General features: G+C 40.5%; 2 protein-coding genes across 2 annotated transcripts; both read right to left on the bottom strand.

Moving 5' to 3' along the window:
- Positions 1-27: 27 nt before the first annotated feature.
- Positions 28-3,582, bottom strand: LOC129718167 (uncharacterized). Its single transcript, XM_055668626.1, has one exon. The coding sequence runs from the start codon at positions 3,580-3,582 to the stop codon at positions 28-30; it is 3,555 nt and encodes a 1,184-aa protein (XP_055524601.1).
- Positions 3,583-4,638: 1,056 nt separating this feature from the next.
- On the bottom strand, positions 4,639-7,820 carry LOC129732738 (uncharacterized). The gene is made up of 3 exons (XM_055693899.1): positions 6,013-7,820; positions 5,834-5,953; positions 4,639-5,769 (listed from the first exon to the last, which is right to left on the bottom strand). Exons 1-3 carry the CDS (start codon positions 6,358-6,360, stop codon positions 5,413-5,415), a joined length of 825 nt encoding a protein of 274 aa, XP_055549874.1. The 5' UTR covers positions 6,361-7,820; the 3' UTR covers positions 4,639-5,412.
- Positions 7,821-17,834: the final 10,014 nt, after the last annotated feature.

Here is a 17,834-nt window from a genome sequence, read left to right on the forward strand (position 1 = left end):
TCCAGAAATAGGCGTTAGCGGGTAATTCTATGCTACTTCGCAGTTTTTCATATAGATGACTAAGAAGTAAGCTGAAGAGAGTTCTAAGCGAGGAATGGAGAGTTTTTTCTTTTTGCGAGAGAGGTCTTCCAAAGGAGCAACGCGAGATTTAGAGGTGATCAAACGCACAGTGACTGAGCCATCTTCCATCTCACACCGCAGATATAGACAAGCCCCATAGGCTGCCTCCGAAGCGTCGCAAAAACCGTGTAGCTCTACCGATCTTAAATCGTTGGTGTAGCATGTCCATCTTGGAACCGTCAGGGATTCGAGAGCTGCGATATTCCTGCGGTATTCATTCCAGAATGTTTGAAGATCTTCTGGTAACGGAACATCCCAATCGGCCTTATGCTTCCACAAATCCTGCAAGAAAATTTTAGCCAGAACTGTGACAGGACCGATCAAGCCAAGGGGGTCAAATATACGTGCTGTATCCGAAAGTACCACCCGTTTGGTGATTGTTGGCTCAGGGTTCCACTGAGGAACAACAAATAGAAAATTGTCGGAAGCTGGTTGCCATATCAGCCCCAACGTTTTTATGGGTGACGTAGACGAATCAAGTGCGAGAGTAGCTCGATCGTCCCTCAGAATCTGTGGTATAGTCGATAGGAGTTCTGCGTTGTTGGAGTTCCACTTCCTCAACGTGAAGCCTGCTGAATTCATGAGCTGTATGATTTCTGCTGCTAGTGCCTTTGCCTCTTCCAAATCATCTGTACCTGTCAGCATGTCATCGACGTAAAAGTCCTTTTTGATTACTCTCGCTGCAGCTTTGGTTGTGGCTTCTCCTTCAGATGCCAACTTTTGAAGGCTTTTGGTTGCCAGATACGGCGCCGAGGCTGTCCCGTATGTAACAGTGGTTAATTGGAAGGACTTGACAGGTTCGGTTGGAGAACTTCTCCATAGTATGCGCTGAAGTGATTGATCAGCATCGACTACCTTTACCATACGGTACATTTTGGCAACATCTGCCACCAATACGAATTGACGAAATCGAAACCGAAGAATGATGGAGAGTAAATCTTCCTGCACAACGGGTCCTACCATGAGTTCGTCGTTTAAGGATATTCCCGAAGATGTACGACAGGAAGCGTCGAATACAACCCACAGCTTAGTTGTTGTGCTATCGGGTTTTAAGACCGCATGATGAGGCATGTAGTACGAGGGATAGTCACTCGCTTCCTCGTGTACTTGTTGCATATGACCCATGGAGATGTATTCATTCATAAAGGTACTGTACATAATTCTCAACTCCTCGTTCGTAGCGAATCGTCTCTCCAGTCCGTAGAACCTTTTCAGTGCGATGGGTTTTGAATCCCCTAACTGACTAATTACGTAGTCCTTCTTGGGAAGTGTTACTACAAATTTTCCTTCACTGTCACGTACCGTCGTGCGTTCATAGAGTTCTTCACAGGTCGATTCTTCTACTGAATGCGTACTCTTGATGTTGCATGATTCTACTTCCCAAAATTTTGCTAGCAGCTCCCGAAGATCATGTGTCGAACCCGAGTGAGTAATGGTTCTAGGAACTTCAAGTTTACTACCAGGGATACGACCCGATACAACCCATCCTAAAACAGTTTTCTGAAGAGTGGGTCCGTCATCTGTAAGCTTCATCCGCTCATTCATCAGTAAATCGTAGTAGTATTCCGCCCCAATGATGAGGTCTTTCGGACCCGGTTGATGAAATTCAGGATCTGCGAGTGTTATGGTATCCGGAATCGCCAATTTCTGCAAATTCACTGCATGCAAGGGTAGTTTGGATGTGAGCCTTGAAAGTACATGTAATTGAACAGTTTCCACGTATGATGAAATTGAGAATGATCGAGCCGCAATTGTTGCTTCAACCTTTCTTGTAGATTTGACTACAGAACCACCAATACCTGCTACAGACAGGTAGCTGGCACCTTCCACTAACTTCAACTTTTGAGAGAGGTTTGTGGTTATAAAGCAATACTCCGAGCAGGAGTCCAATAATGCCCTGGCTAGCTGGACATTTCCATACATGTCTGACACACGCACTATGGCGGTGGAGAGTAAAACTTGCCTTGTCGAGGCAAAGATGTTGGTATTGAAGCAGTTGGATTTGATTACTTGATCTGTGGTGTTTGGTGTATGTTGCGAATTTGTGTTGGCAATAGGGTATGAGCTTGTAGATTGACTTGTGTGCTGAGTAGGTGTGGTTTGGTTCTGGGCTTGTGATTGTGTTTGCGGTGTGTTCATTGCCTGGGGACCATATTTGACTCGTGGGACGGAGGAATCATTCTGCGATGCTGCTGACGTTGCAGACCTTTCACCAGACGATGGCGCGTTATGCAGAAGCGTGTGGTGTTTCGTCTGCTGGCACACACCTCTTGTGCACACTCGAACCAAATGCGTGGGGGAAAAACAATTCAAACACAACCCACTTCGTTTCACCTTCTTATATCGTTCACTAACTCTCATCTTCAAAAATTTCTGGCACTTGAAAGCGGAATGCGGGCTCTCGCCACAAAATGGGCATCGTTTAAACGACTGTGTTGACGCATGAACAACGGTGAACTTCGACTTCTTCACCTCCGCATGTGCTGGTCTCAGCGGAGCGATTGATTGAAGGACGGAGCAATGATTCCGAAGAAAACTAACTAGCTCGTCGTATTTTGGAACTTCTTTCGAGCTATGATGCGATTCCCAGTGTCGCAGCGTGATTTGATCCAATCTCGAACACATCATATGTGCCAAAACAGTGCTCCATTGCGAAGAATTTTCTCCCACCTTTTCCAACATTTGCAAGTTTTTATCGAACTCGCTAATCACTTGGTTTAATCCGTCGTAACTCTCCCGCTTCATTGGCTCCACAGCAAACAATGCATCAAGATGCGCTTTTACTATTAATTTGCGGTTCTCGTAGCGCTTCTTTAGCAGATCCCATGCGATTTCATAGTTGGCTACCGTCATCTCGATGGATTCAATTTCCTGAAGGGATTCTCCTACAAGGGATGAGCGAAGATACGAAAACTTGTCCATCGCACTGAGTTGATTATTGTTGTGAATCAGGCTTTGGAACATATCTCGAAATGTAACCCAATTACTAGTTCTACCATTAAAGCTAGGCAGCCGTATCTCGGGGAGTTTGACCCTTGACATCGCCTCGGGAGCAGCCTGTACTATGGTCGGTGTAGGACACGACACTGGCTGGTCGATCGGTTTGGGAAGCAGAGCTTGCAACGATGACTTAAGCTCACAATAAAGGTCTTCTGTAGATTGCATTACCTCGACATTTTCGGCCTCACGCCTTTCAGCAAGCATCTGCACCCGCGTAGCCCGTTCAGCTGCAGCTTCTTTAGAGTCAGTTGATTCTTTTTCGTCAGCTTCCTCGACCAGCAATTCTATTTTTATACGAACGGTGTAAAACTTTTTCATTGCCGTTTCAAGAAGCTCTAGGCGACTCTCAACTTGCCCTATATGTTTCTCTGCTTTGAGTTTCTGTAAAAACTTTCTGGCACCCTCGAACGTTGCCAACAACTGCCTCTCCTGCCTTTTTAAATCACGCAAATCACTAGCCATACTTAATATTTTTGCACTCTCGAACTAATATATCAAATGGTAATGTTCACTATGTTAGTATACCTTCACTTCAGTTAGTCTATTATTAATATTCCATAAAAAATGTTTCACTTTGATTCACCGTTGACAATACGCGATCGCGATTCGACTCGACGTCCCACGGATGACAGAAAATGAATCAACCCAATTTGACTGCAGCGAGGGGAACCAACCAGGTGAACAACCGAGCGAAATTATAGCCAGCAGAACCAAGACCAACCGTCAATCTAAGCAGGGATCACAAAATTCGCATGCAATGAAAGTACCAGTTTTCACCAAATCATTTTAATTTTCTACCCTTTTTTGATGAGCATCACATGCTTGATGCCACCACAGATCTCATGCAAATGTTAACTTCCCTCTGACAGCTGACTTTGTAGTAGCTGAGCTCGTCCAAGCTGCCGATCGATGTCCTCATGTTGATTAGCCGCTACCATAATCCATCACCGTAACCACGTTATATCCAACAAAGCACTCCAACTGCAATCGCGATGGCGATTGTTCCGCGCACTTTCACTAGTCCGCTAATCACCGTACAGTCCCACCGGTTCACAGTATCCGGCTCGAAGGACCAAAAAATGTTTATGAAAGTGACTAGGACCGCGGGTGACTTCAAAATAATACGCAACTAGTTCCGAAAAATAAATTGTATTTTAGCGATTAGGTTCAGCCAATTTCTCTCACTTTATTGCTAGTATGGTTGAACGACATGCGTTATCTCTCGCTATCAAAACCGAACTGCCACTGCCCTCGAATTGAACGCGATATGATGGGTCAGTGGTGAATATAATTGGGATCACGATCGTCGTGTGATCGTGTCATGCCTACACAAATACAAATTTTGATTACCGATCTCGTATTGAATGATAAGGGGATATGATCGCTACTGTGGATCACATCTTAGGGATGATCAAATAATCGGCCTTATTTTTAATTGTGAACAGTTTGATTTAAAAGATTTGTATTGCAAAATGGTAATGGTATGTACCCAAGACAACAACAAGCCCAAAGCCGTATTTGTACCACTTATTCATACAATCCAAGAGCACTTGTTTTATTTAATTCGAATTGTAAACTCTAGAAGCAACTCGCCTGAAAAAGACTATGTATTGTTTTTATTGAATATTTATTTGTTAAAATAAAATAAATCAATCAAACTCCAACTAAAAATTGCACACGCAGGCTTTTCTCTACATTTCCAAACTTATTCGTCAAATCATCAGCGCTAAGATAAGTTTACCCTAACGCAAGGTGTCTAATGACACTAAATTTTAACAAAATTGATTTAGTAACAATTTTATTGCATTAGCGAACAATAGTCTGTTGACACATCTTCCAAATCCTGGTCGTTCGAGTGTACCACATCTTCTGTGCTTGCGGTATGTAATAAATCGTTGATCTTTCTTTTGCGCTTACACGCAACCCGTTTCACTGATTGACCGGAGCCATATCGTTTCACCTCTGTTAGTTTTTGTCTCAAAAAATCACTGAAAACCTTCTCGTTTTGTTCCTTGGTGTATTCGCAATCTTCAGCTTTAACTACACGGTTCAAAAACTCAACTATGTGAGGAAAACTGTCCCTGAAACTTTTATTCTTCGTTGCTTCAATCGTATTTTGTTTAGCACGACTATTTCCTTCCCATGAATAATCCAATAAAACCGTAGGATTAATTAATTTTCTTATAGCAGTTCGAAAAAAGGGAGCTCCTTCTTTTTTTCCTGTGAGGTTATAGATTGTATGGAAATACCTGAAATATTTGCCTTCGAAATCTGTATTTTTTAGACACTCTTCTAGCGCGTGTAGCTCTTAATCAGTTTCAATTTTTTCATGCTTTCGAATTCAGAAAAAAATTCAGCTTTGGCTACATGTTCTTTTTCCCGTGCAGGCTGCTGATACTCCAAAAGTTTGTTTATATTTGCCATAAAGCAAAGTATTTTCTCCAAAACTGCTTGCTGTGTATCGATTTTAGCCTCAATTTGAGTCAACCTATCCGACTCATGAATTTGATAATTTTGCTGATCGTTTTCCTCATCGATACCGTTTGATTGATCTGTTTGTACTAATTCCGTCAGGTAAGGCGGTTCATTGATACAAATAAATTCTGTTTCATCCTGCACATAAAATTCTGCTTGACTGGAATTTTCTATCTGGAAAAATAATTTAACTGTAGACAAAAAAAAAAACAAAAAAAAAAAAACTTCCAAAACATACTGCAATCGAGTCCGCCTGATCCGCTTTACCCATTGCACCTTCTGGTATAACAATATTTGGTGTTGGATTTATTTCATTTAATTCGAGCTGTACATCAGTGATGCACAAATTATTCGCTGCCTGTTAAACAGAGTCTGATCAGAATGTGAAACGTAGAAAAATAAATCAAATGAATATACCTTGTTTTTTGGCTTCAAGGTGTACAAATTCATTCGTATTTTTTCCAGCTTTTTCGGCGGTCGGCATCGCGTTCCTCTGCTCTGTTGTACGGCGTCGCCGGAATCCGTTATCTCTTCCAAATACTCAATTAGTTGCTCGGCTTGTTTATACGAAGAGCGATGTCCCAAAATTTTGCATTTACGTGTTTTCCATTCCTTACCGGGATAAGCCTGCTCATTTCTGGATAGAGAAATAAGGTTGTTCGGTGGCCATTTCACGGTATCTTCCGACACCCAAAGCGAGGGAACAATAGTTAAAGCAGGTTTCGACAACAAAGTTTTTCTCGTTTGTACTACTGAAAACGCCATTTTGTACTGGGTCTGATTCGTACATCAGAATGTTTTTCCAGACAATACGCCAGTGCAACCAGATGTTTTCATTGCGCGTGAGCATTTAACTTTGTGTGTTTCACAAAAAATTGTTTTTGTCCCGGTTTCTGTGCTGACATAAATTATAGCGCCAAGGGGTTCACAACATTCTGGCATTTGACAGGTATATTTGTAAGTAACATGCATTTGTTCGCATGCAGTTAGTATTCGTTCCTTTAATTGTTTTTTTTTTCAATTTTTGAGAAGATTAAAGAGATTTCAATCAGATCATAAAAGGTTCGTTATGGAATTGTGCAGTTTCCAATAAATCATTATTACTTATAGCACTGCAATATTGCAGTATTGTAAGGTAGTGTTCTCAAACTTAATTAAAACTTCATGTTTTTATAATGCGGTTAGTAAACAATATAGCTACATTATGTTGCACCTTGTTATTGCACGGATATATTTTCTTGATAAATGCAACAAGAAAATATAACTAAAGCAACATTGTGTTCGGCCATATTTTTTTTCTAAAAAGTAAAACCTTTTTAGAAAGCCATTTTCAACTCAAATGTATAATACACGAATATTTTCCCAAAAATCCTCAATGACTGTTTTTTTTTCCAATGCTAGTATTTAATGAAAATTTGTTTTCGGTTGCATATTTTCGATAAAAAAGTATTTTCAAACTTGCAAAATAATATTAAAATCCTCGAGACCTTTCAAATTACCATTTAAAAGAGGCGCTTGGAGAAATGCGCACTAAAAGCTTCAATTTCACGATAAATTTTGAATCGCATAACGATTAACTTCTCACAGATCGAGATTTACCAAAGTTGGATTTCACTTCCATACCTAAGACTTTCAACAACGTAAATATGTCTAAGCTACTTTGCATGATGCACCGAAATGCACGACGAATCGGCCATAGGATATGATCAAAGTCAAAAGACAAATCGATCGAAATGATTGGTTTTATCGGAATGACAACATCCTCGCCTTTTGGTTTCTGTACATCACCTCGATTCTTGAAATATCCAGGAGGCTGGCAACAAGGCTAACTGATAATACGTGCCCCGAAAGCTATCCGTTAATGTCATTGATTTATAAGTGATTTTAGGGGTCAAACTTGTTAAAAAGTGTAAAGTTGTGATCTGTGATGCTTCATCTAAGTGAGAAAAGTGAAGGTTTTGTGAAAAACACAGTGTTTCTTGAGTGGAAGTTATAATTTATCCACGAAATCAAATTGAAAATTGTAAGGCAAGTTAGGTTGCGTGAGTGTGAGTGCCAACTTCGTGCGTCGCGCTGACTAGCGGTTCATTATTAACGTGCGAAAATGGAGTGCATGGTGGTGTGATCGAAGAGAATTGCACTACCTGAAGAGCGGAGAGAGTAGCGTTGCGCTGTGCTAGTCGGCGTTTGTTTCGCTGGCATAGGCATAACCAAAATAAAACAGATGAGTATATGTTTTTTTTCTGTATCAAGAATGCATAGGCTCTGTGTGTAGTGGTTTTTAGCGGGCTTTGGACTTTGTCAGAAGTGTGAATGTGTGATCTGTTGGGTGCACGAGGTGTGGTAGCTTTTCGGCTGCGAGTAGTTTTTTTTTTTTTGTTTGCAAACCAGATTGTGCGATGATGTTTAACTGTTTAACTTTTTTCTCCCACAAGTAAAAGCACTAAGAATTGTCAGGTGAGTTAACTTATCAATGGGCTCGATACGACATACACGATTTGCGTTTGGTGTTATATTTATTTTCCTAAATGGTCCGCGTTCGAATATGGTTCACATCATGTGATGATCCATGATGATCGTAGCACGCCGTTTTGATTGTGCTCGTCATGAATGTTTAACTGTTACAGTTTTGAATGTCCAAATTGAAAACAGAGTGCAATTAAGGTGTTTTTCTGGGGCCTTTTTCTCGTGTAGTTTTGTGTAATAGTATTGTTTATTAGAATTTATGGTGGAATAGATTAAATGATATGTATTCACTGATATGTCGTGTGCAATGAATTTTTGAACGCACTGACTCTCGCATGACAGGTAATAGAAAATTCAATAAAGTTGAGTTTGACATCTGATGACTATTTAGTCAGCCTGAAATAATCATGATTGGTTTGGTCTTATCAATAATTTTAAGACTTTGGATTAGTATGTACATCTACACCTGATGTTTGCACTTAATGTTTTAGATACACCAAGCTTTGCCATTTTTCTATCTTTCCAACAGGATCACACCCAAGGTAATGAGTAGCTCAACTTAGTAATGAGCCAACATGACGCATAGTTCGCCTCGAATCCGTCATCTACCACGTTTTTGCACGGTCAGGCTTCAAGTAGGGTTCTATCAGCCAAACATGTGTTCACCTCGAAAGCAATGGTTGTGGATAATACATGAAATCTTATGCTTCACTTTTTCGATTTTTCTAGCTTTTGGGCTGCTTATGTTTTGTATACTATGTTCCAATAATGACTAGGTCGGCATTTTGTTAACAAACTTAAGACTATAATATCGATGGATGGTCAATATGGAAATTTTCATTTTTAAATTATTAAGGCTTTGTATGCATGAAACTTTGCCAATTTTTCTATTTAATAGGCAACATTCGCATCGACAACTAAGAGAGAATCGGCGTTAAATGTCGTAGTGTTTCGATGTAAACCGCGTTTCCGGCTCGGGAGAATTTTACTTATATTAACGTTTTCGGAATATAATGATTTCGAGGGGTATACCCAGATACTTGTTCATGTCTCACTGTGACTGTTTAACCGAAGATTTCGTCTGGTCGATAAATATCGCGATTAACGAAAACGCGATGTATACCTTCCCAAGAATCGCGACGGCCGACGTGCGTTCGTTTCTTCTCGGGATTGGGATTGACTCGGGATCGACAAATAGCTGATTGCTACGAGTAGCATGGGCTACATCGCGTGCGTCGTACGCAGAGGATCGCGACGTTTGGCTAGAAATTTGCTCATGGTTAGTTTTCGTAATAAGCGTTTTTCGCGGTATCTTATCTTTATTTTGGAGCAGACAAAGTGTATACGAGAAACGTCGTTGGTCGATCTGTTAGGTAGAAAATGTCCGGTTGACCGAACCCCTAGAGACTCCGCGTCGGTACCTCCATGAGGACAACGCGCAACTGATTTCGGTGTAAAAAGGATCACCTTACGAGGAGATATCATATCATTTGAAGTTGTCCCAATTTGATCAAAGGTCCAGTATCCTTGCGTACGATTTATTGTTGCGGTGTTACATTGTCAAACTGAATGACTTCGAATCGCATTATGAATATCGTGACGGATATAATAAACCTGTTCGCGCGATACTTGTTCTAAAGAACCCGACACTCGAAATCAGCGCATCGTTTACCAAAACGAACCCTGCTGTGTACCTTGCCCTTTCTCCAACATCCCAGTGATTTCTCGTGGAAGTGCAGAGGTGTTCTCGGCTTCCAATAAGCGAGTATCACGTCAACATTTTCCTATACAAATTCCTTCTTTGACCTGCATACGGATGCGGCCGGCGCTGGTATTGCCTAATATAAAGATTAAGGTCACCAGTTTCTACACATTGAGGATGCATGTTGGTCCCAAGCATCATCTGTTGGTTCTCTGTGTAATTACAGCTGATCTGGCAATAACGGAGTAGCAACCGCGGGCGGTCAATCATGCTCATGCTCATGCTCATGCTAAGCTACTTTGCATGATGCACCGCAAAAAAGGGAACACAAAAAAAAAGGAAATTTTATTCTTCTTTTCTTAAATTCACGTACTATATGATTCAACAGGTTATTGATGCTTTGTGTTGGTTTGTTTCATTGATGGATATGAAGCAATAAAAGATACTTGATTGTGGTTGTAGTTAAGCAACATGATGTTATGGTTAACTAATTATTAACATGAATAACACTATAAAACTGTGTTATACTGATGCACGCTGAAGCATCGTTGTGACTTTTGGTTACATATAGGCTCCACCTCTTGCGCTTTTTCAGTTACATTACAGTTGAATTGAAGTAGTGGATGTAATTTTGCACCCTTAACGCAAGTTGCATTAAGCGTAACGTTGCCTGCTATGTAACAACGTGTGCTGCTTGGAATACTTCCATTGCCCTTAGCTCTCGCAGAGACTTCACGACAAGAAATAAAAATGCCTTTACTTTTTCGCTTTCTGCCAGTTTCAGTTCTTGAAACTGCTTTTTCAGCATTAACTTGCCACGCTCCTAAGTATTTTTCAAAGCGTCCCAGACATATTTAGCAGTCTTTTTATATTTTGCATACTCCAGCTGGTCGGGATCGGTCACCAATTCTTCGCATACTCTTCCTCGTCGAATGGCTTCGTCAAACATCCGAATGGGTTCTGGTTTTCTACAATCCGAAACTTCCAATTTTTTACAATCCGAAACTACCAAATTCCGAAGTTAGTGCCTTCGAACAACTAGAGCTTCTCCTCAGACATTTTTAAAATCTTCGGCGATCTTGAAAAAAAAAACCTAACTGCAGACAGACGTTCAAGTCTTGTTCAAATTGCCGTTTCTAATATTTGCAAACTTTCGAATAACAACATAGTGGCTAGAAGAAGTATTTTGACTAATAGATTGGATTTCTCCTCAAATGGTAACCATACCAACATGGACATAAATAAATTCAGACAGCATGTGTGCTATGCGTTATAATTGTATCTTTATTTCACAACAACTGAATTTCCTTAGAAACAAACTTTGTACATTACGACTTCAACCTAAAACTGGGATTAAAAGTAAGTCATATAAAAAGGCAGTATGAGTTGGTTTAAAAAATGTGATTAACCTGAATACATGTCGACAGATCTGTTTTTTTTTTTCACAAATGAGGAAGCTAAAGCTGGTTGACAAAAAAAACTTCAATTCATCCGGAAGTTTGTTGCTTCTCACATTCATAGCACGTGAATCTTAACTACATTTTGGAAAAACTCGGCCGTTTGTTGAGTAAAATACTAGTGTACGCTATCTTTTATTAGCTCTTTTGTGCCGTTCTTGCGTTTTTCTTATATCGAATGTTAACTATCATTGTTATCATGTTTTCTACTATACTGATTAGTGGGTAAACCTAACATGGGAGAAGGAAATTATACACAGTTTTTGCTCCGTTGAAAAACTAAGGAACTACTTTCTCTAATTTGCTACTACGTTCGGAACCTATTCTAACAAAAACTTTTCTTTATCGCTTGCGACAGTTTCAAACTTAACTGGACTGGCTGTCTCATCGGAAACGTTAACACCATTCGCGTCAAGAAGACATTTGAGATAGCACGTGATTTTTTTGTGGAAGAATTTTTCGTTATTTTAATTATCGGTTTCGAGTGAAAAAATACTTGTTGAACAGATTAGCTTGTCTGAATAATAATAATTTACTGTGAAATTGTGAAAAAAGCTGGTGTAGTCGTGTTAAAGCGAGAGGACGCTGGGATTAATCTTGTGGCCCTCAAGTAGTGAACCCCATATTGGCATTTAAGGAAAAGAAAAGTTAGTGACGTGAGAAGAAAAGATGGATGGGGATGAAGATCCCCCGGAGGGCAATGAACGAATAGACAGTGGCCAAGGAACAACAAATGCATTCTCCTTTGGAGCTGTGGCTTCGGGAGCAACAAATTCAGGAACAATCCCCAAAACGAGCGTGCAGGATAGAAGCAACCCTCCGATGAACTACGAATACACGTATGAGGATGAAGGACCGTATCGATTGCTGTTTGAGCTCAAAGGAAAGAAGCCAGATGCGAAAATTAACAAGTTTTCCCTCGGAAACACCCTGCGGAAGATGGATACAGTAAAAAAGTTTATTGCCGACATGAAGTACAACGGGCGTCATACAATCATCGTCATGATTAGCAGTTATCAGAAGACAAATGAACTGATGAAATTGATCTACACAACTAGCAACACTTATAAATGTTATGTACCGAGACGGCTTATTAGCATCTATGGCGTTGTGGCTGGAATTCCAGCAGATATTCCGACGAAAGAGATAATGAATGATATGGTTTGCGACGTTCCAGTGCTTGGTGTGTATCGATTGCACCGCTGGGAAGAAGGTAAGGAAAAAATACCAATCAATCGTGTTAGTGTAGTATTTCGCGCAAAGACACTGCCAGAGAACGTAAAGACATTTTGCTGCCTTAGCAAGATACAGCCATTTATTCAAAAAGCAATTTTCTGCCAGAACTGCATGAGTAACAGTCACGCCACAAACAAATGCAGAGGCCAACAAAGGTGCGCAGTATGCGCAGAGAAACATGAGGAGGTGGATCGGTTTGGAAGCTGTCAGCAACCCACGTACTGTCTACACTGCAGGAATGGAGACCATCGTACTGGAAGCAATAAATGCCCAAAAAGAGAGCGACAAAATAAAATAAAGAAAATAATGGCTGTTCAGAACCTGACGTATGCAGAAGCCAACGAAATATGCCCGATCAGAACGCGCAACCAATTCGAGCTGTTGAGCACAACAAAGGAGTATCCGGGAATAGAAGAGAGCTACGCGGACCAGTTAGCTCATACCTCTACGGAACCACTAAGTTTTCAGTGGAGAAAAGCAAACAAACCAAGAGAAGTGGTGACTGCAGCTGTAAAAACGTATCCAGAAATCAAAAAACCATCGGGAAAAGGCGTTAAGCGAAGCAAACCGGATATGGGTACACAAGGCCCAAACAAGCAGGATTCAATTGTAATTATGGAGAAAACGGAAATGAAAAATGGAGTTGGCCTGAACAACAAAGAGAAAGTGACCGAACAAGAAAAATGGGAAGGAATCATCAGAGACACCGCGGCGAAGTCTGCGAGACAAAAAGTTACGGAAGGAGTAATCAATAGTTACACGGAATTCATTAGTCAACCAGAAGTCAATGAAAAAGTGAAGAGAAAATTCCAGATGTGCTTTAAGAAACATGTTGACTTGAGTGATGTAATTTTTTCTGATTGTAAGAAGTCCCAATCAAACGTTTAAAATGGAAGAACAAATAAAATTTGTTACAGTGTAATATTCAATCATTAAGTAAAAACAAGGAAGAATTATTAAGAGTGCTAAGAGAAGAAAATTATTTGGTTGCTATACTATCTGAAACATGGACGGCCATTGAACATGAAGACACGAAAAAATACAATGTTCCTAAGTATCATAAAATCTTATGCTCACGTAATGACAATTATGGTGGAGCTGCAATATACCTCCGCAATGATTATATATATATTTTTTTTTTGTTAGGGAATTAGAATTACGTTGTCCATTGATGTGAACTTTTGTAATATATATCCCAGTCAATTGCTATACGTGTCCCCTTGCAAAATACAATGACCACTATTGTTGAGTGATCAGGTACCTGCACCGACACGCTCCCAGTCAGGTGAAATATGGTTTATGAAGCCAATCACCTTCCCAGGATTCAAAGACCAAATCTCTTTGGGCTGTAAACAGCCACTGCCAAGAAACCTTGATCTGCGTTTAAATAATGCACCACAACTGCACAGCAGATGTTCCGATGTCTCGCTTTCCATATTACAAAAGCGACAGATATCATCCTGAACCCGGCCTATGTTCTTTAAATGATACTTACTCGGTCAGTGCCCCGTTACTAGGCCGACGTATGTACAAAGAGCTCTTTTGTTGAGCTCTAGGAGCTTTTTCGAATGATTCTCGTTTGGTGTGATAAATCTTTTAGATTGGGAACGCTTTTTGACATCAAACCAATTGGTTATCACCTTTTGTTCCTCCCAGCGTTTAAGCTCCATTTTCACTGCACAGTTCGATATACCGCAGAAAGGTTCTGGGCCGATAAACTGTGAGTTAGATCCTTGTTTTGCAAGTTCGTCTGCCTTTTCATTCCCACCAATGCCACAATGTCCTGTAACCCAATACAAATTTACTGAGTTTGTTTGACATAGCTGTCGCAACGTGAGAATACATTCCCAGACAATCTTGGATGTACATTTATAAGCATCAAGCGCTTTCAGTGCTGCTTGACTGTCAGAGAAAATAAAAATATTTGCATGTTTGTATTTCCTAGTCAGACACACATTCGCACATTCAAGGATTGCAAAGATCTCTGCTTGAAACACTGTTGGCCAGTGTCCCATTGCCACTGAAATATTAATTCCAGGGCCGAAGATTCCTGCACCAGTTTTGGTACCTATTTTTGAGCCATCTGTGAAAAATATCGTTGAACCGGGACGGACTTCAGGAACTCCGACTTCCCAGTCTGCACGCGACGTTTCGCATACCTTGTAGGGAATATCATGGTTATCCTGAGGTGCCATCCAGTCTCCATTCATACTCATCACTGGCCCTCTTTTGAAAAAGTCCACTATTGTCAGGTGACCCACAAGATCACCTGACAAGATAGTTTTTGTTCTTTTTAGCTTCAAGGCACTCTTTTCTGCTTCTAGTTGCACGTATTCGTACAACGGCAGCAGATGAAGAATTGCATCAAGAGCTTTTGACGGGGTGCTTTTCATTGCTCCTGCTATAGCAATGCACGCAAGTCGTTGAACTTTATCTAGCTTTGTTCTAGCGGTGGACTCTTTGGTTTTTGGCCACCAAACTAACGCAGCGTAGGTCAGTTTTGGACGTATAATAGATGTGAATATCCACATCACCATTTTCGGTCTCAAGCCCCACTTTCTCCCAACGGTTTTGGAGCACAACCATAATGCACTGACCGCCCTGTTGATTGCATAGTCACGATGTGCATTCCAGTTTAGCTTGGCATCAAGGATAACTCCTAAGTATTTAACCTGTTCACTGAATGGAATTTCTACTCCTCCAAGCTTGAGAGTTTTTAGATTGAATTTCCTCTTTCTAGTGAAAGGTACGATTACAGCTTTTGTCGGATTAATGCTGAGACCCTCCTTTATACACCAAGACTGGGTATACTCCAGAGCCTCCTGCATTCTTTCCGAAACTATGTTGTCGAACTTTCCTCTTACCAAGATGACTATGTCATCAGCAAAGCCCACAACTTCGAAACCTTTAGCTTCTAAGCTTTTGAGAAGATCGTCCACCACCAAAGACCACATAAGTGGCGAAAGAACACCTCCTTGCGGACATCCTTTCGTTGCCCTTACCGTAATAGGCGAACCTCCCAACTCAGAAGTGATTTCTCTTTTTGCAAGCATGGTATGAATCCAGTTAACAATGCTCGTGTGAAATCCTTTGTTCTTCATTGCACTAGACATTGAAGAATAGGACGCATTATCAAAAGCACCTTCAATATCCAAGAAAGAGCACAGAGCAATTTCTTCAGCTGAGAGTGACTTTTCAATTTTCATGACCAGCGTATGAAGCGCTGTTATAGTGGATTTTCCAGTTTGATAGGAAAACTGGAACTTTGAAAGCGGTATTGTTTGCATGTAAGATGTATGAATGAAATCATTCAGCACTTTTTCCATTGTCTTCAACAAAACCGAAGAAAGACTAATGGGTCTGAATGATTTAGGATGCGTCTTATCACGCTTCCCAGTTTTAGGTATAAAGATTACTCTTACTACCCTCCATTTTGATGGAATATGATTCAACCTCAAACTGGCCTTGAAAATCTCAATGAGAGAAGGAATTAGTATTGCTTCACCTTTTTGAAGCAATGCTGGAAATATTCCATCTACACTTGCAGACCTAAAAGGCTCAAAGGATCTCATAGCACTTTCCACCCTGGTTCTCGTAAAAATTTCATCCGCCACATCTGATACAGTATTTTCCGTTCTAGCAGACCAAGAGCTAGTCTGCGTAGAACAAATTTCAACTAAATCAGAGATGGCTGAATCCGTCTTTTCAATAGAACCGGGATGATTATAGTTATCAGATCGTACAGTTAGCGCAGCTGAGTCAGTACTCACAAGCGGTTGCAATTACCATACCAAAACTAAACCTAACGATTGCATCAGTGTACCTAAGTCCGATGGTTACAGCGAAAAACTTTGAAGTAGACGTGAAAAAGATTATCAATGGATTGAGAAACTGTAGAAGAGTTATAATCGGTGGAGATTTTAATGCACACCATGAGATCTGGGGTAATAAATCGAATGACGTAAAAGGCAGCATACTCATGGATCAAATTGCAATCAACGATGTCATAGTCATCAAGCTGAACTGGATAAACAGCCATCTGCAGTCGATATTACGCTATGTTCACCGCAACTGATGGGGACCAAATGGAGCACGCTAGAATTTAACATTGGAGATGGCCATCATATAGCCATCGAAGTTGAATTGCAGAACGAACGAAAAACTAGAGGAAAAAGAATATATAACATGAAAAAAGTGAGAGAAAAGTTGAGTGAATTAAACGAGCATGAAATAGGGAATATATGCGATCTACAGAAGTCAGTGAGTAGAATTTATAAGGATAGCAGTAAAAAAGACGTTCACACACCGAAGTTTTGGTGGACAAATGAAGTTGAAGAAGCGTGGAAAAAGAAATGTGAAGCCAGGAAAAAGTTTAACAAGCAGTCATCGATGGAAAATTTATTAGAGTATAAAAGAAAAGCTGCAAAGTTTCAGTGGCTGAAGAGAAATGAACAGAAGAAAAAATTTAAAGAATTTACAGAACAAATCACACCTTTCTTATCCTCAAAAGAGCTCTGGACGAAAGTGAACAGATTAGTGGGCAAATCGCGTTACACTAAAGAGAATAATATTGTACACGAGGACCCGCAAATGGCAACAGAATTTTTAGATATACACTTCGGTGGCCATGACCCCAGATACAGTGAACCTAATATGATCTTTCCCAACTACGACATACTATCGGAAGAAAGATGGAGGAAAATGACAAGCCGAAAAAAGAATACTTCTCCAGGAGAGGATAGAATATCATATGAAAACCTAAAAACATTGAAGGTAGCTGTTGTCAACAACGTTGTTAGAGACTTGAATCACATGTGGCGCACAACCTACTTACCAGCAGAGCTCAAAACCTTCAAAGTCGTAGCAATCCCCAAGCCGGGGAAGGATCAAAATACCATACAGAGAAAACGTCCCATTTCTTTAGTGCCTACTCTAACAAAAATACTGAACTCAGCGGTACTTGAAGATTTGCAGCTACATCTGGAAGAACATAAAATAGTTCCGGAAAAGTCGCTCGGATTTCGCAGAGGGTTTTCTACAACGACGTGCCTCTCGTATGTCATCAATGAAATCAAAAGTGCCAAAAGAAACAAACAAATGGTGGCGACTATTTTCGTGGACCTGTCAAATGCATTCAACACAGTGAAACTGGACACCCTGGAAGAAATAATGTATCGGAAAGAGCTTTCTTACGAAATAGTCAACTGGATTGTGAAATTTCTCCGCAATCGACGGATTAGTTTTCAGGTCAACGGAGAAAATATGATACGATTCATCAGTGATGGGCTACCACAGGGAGATGTGCTGTCCCCCACACTGTTCAATGTGTATACATCGGGCCTCCACGAGATCGAGCAAGATGGAGTAGTTTTGGTCCA

The sequence above is a fragment of the Wyeomyia smithii genome, chromosome 1 (genome assembly GCF_029784165.1).
Source record: "Wyeomyia smithii strain HCP4-BCI-WySm-NY-G18 chromosome 1, ASM2978416v1, whole genome shotgun sequence".
Lineage (NCBI taxonomy): Eukaryota > Metazoa > Arthropoda > Insecta > Diptera > Culicidae > Wyeomyia > Wyeomyia smithii.

Coding starts and splice junctions, on each gene's coding strand:
- LOC129718167 (XM_055668626.1), bottom strand. CDS start 3,582: ATGGCTAGTGATTTGCGTGATTTAAAAAGGCAGGAGAGGCAGTTGTTG.
- LOC129732738 (XM_055693899.1), bottom strand. CDS start 6,360: ATGGCGTTTTCAGTAGTACAAACGAGAAAAACTTTGTTGTCGAAACCT. Junction 5,954..6,012: donor CCTTGAAGCCAAAAAACAAG/GTATATTCATTT, acceptor TCTGTTTAACAG/GCAGCGAATAATTTGTGCAT. Junction 5,770..5,833: donor ATCAGGCGGACTCGATTGCA/GTATGTTTTGGA, acceptor TTATTTTTCCAG/ATAGAAAATTCCAGTCAAGC.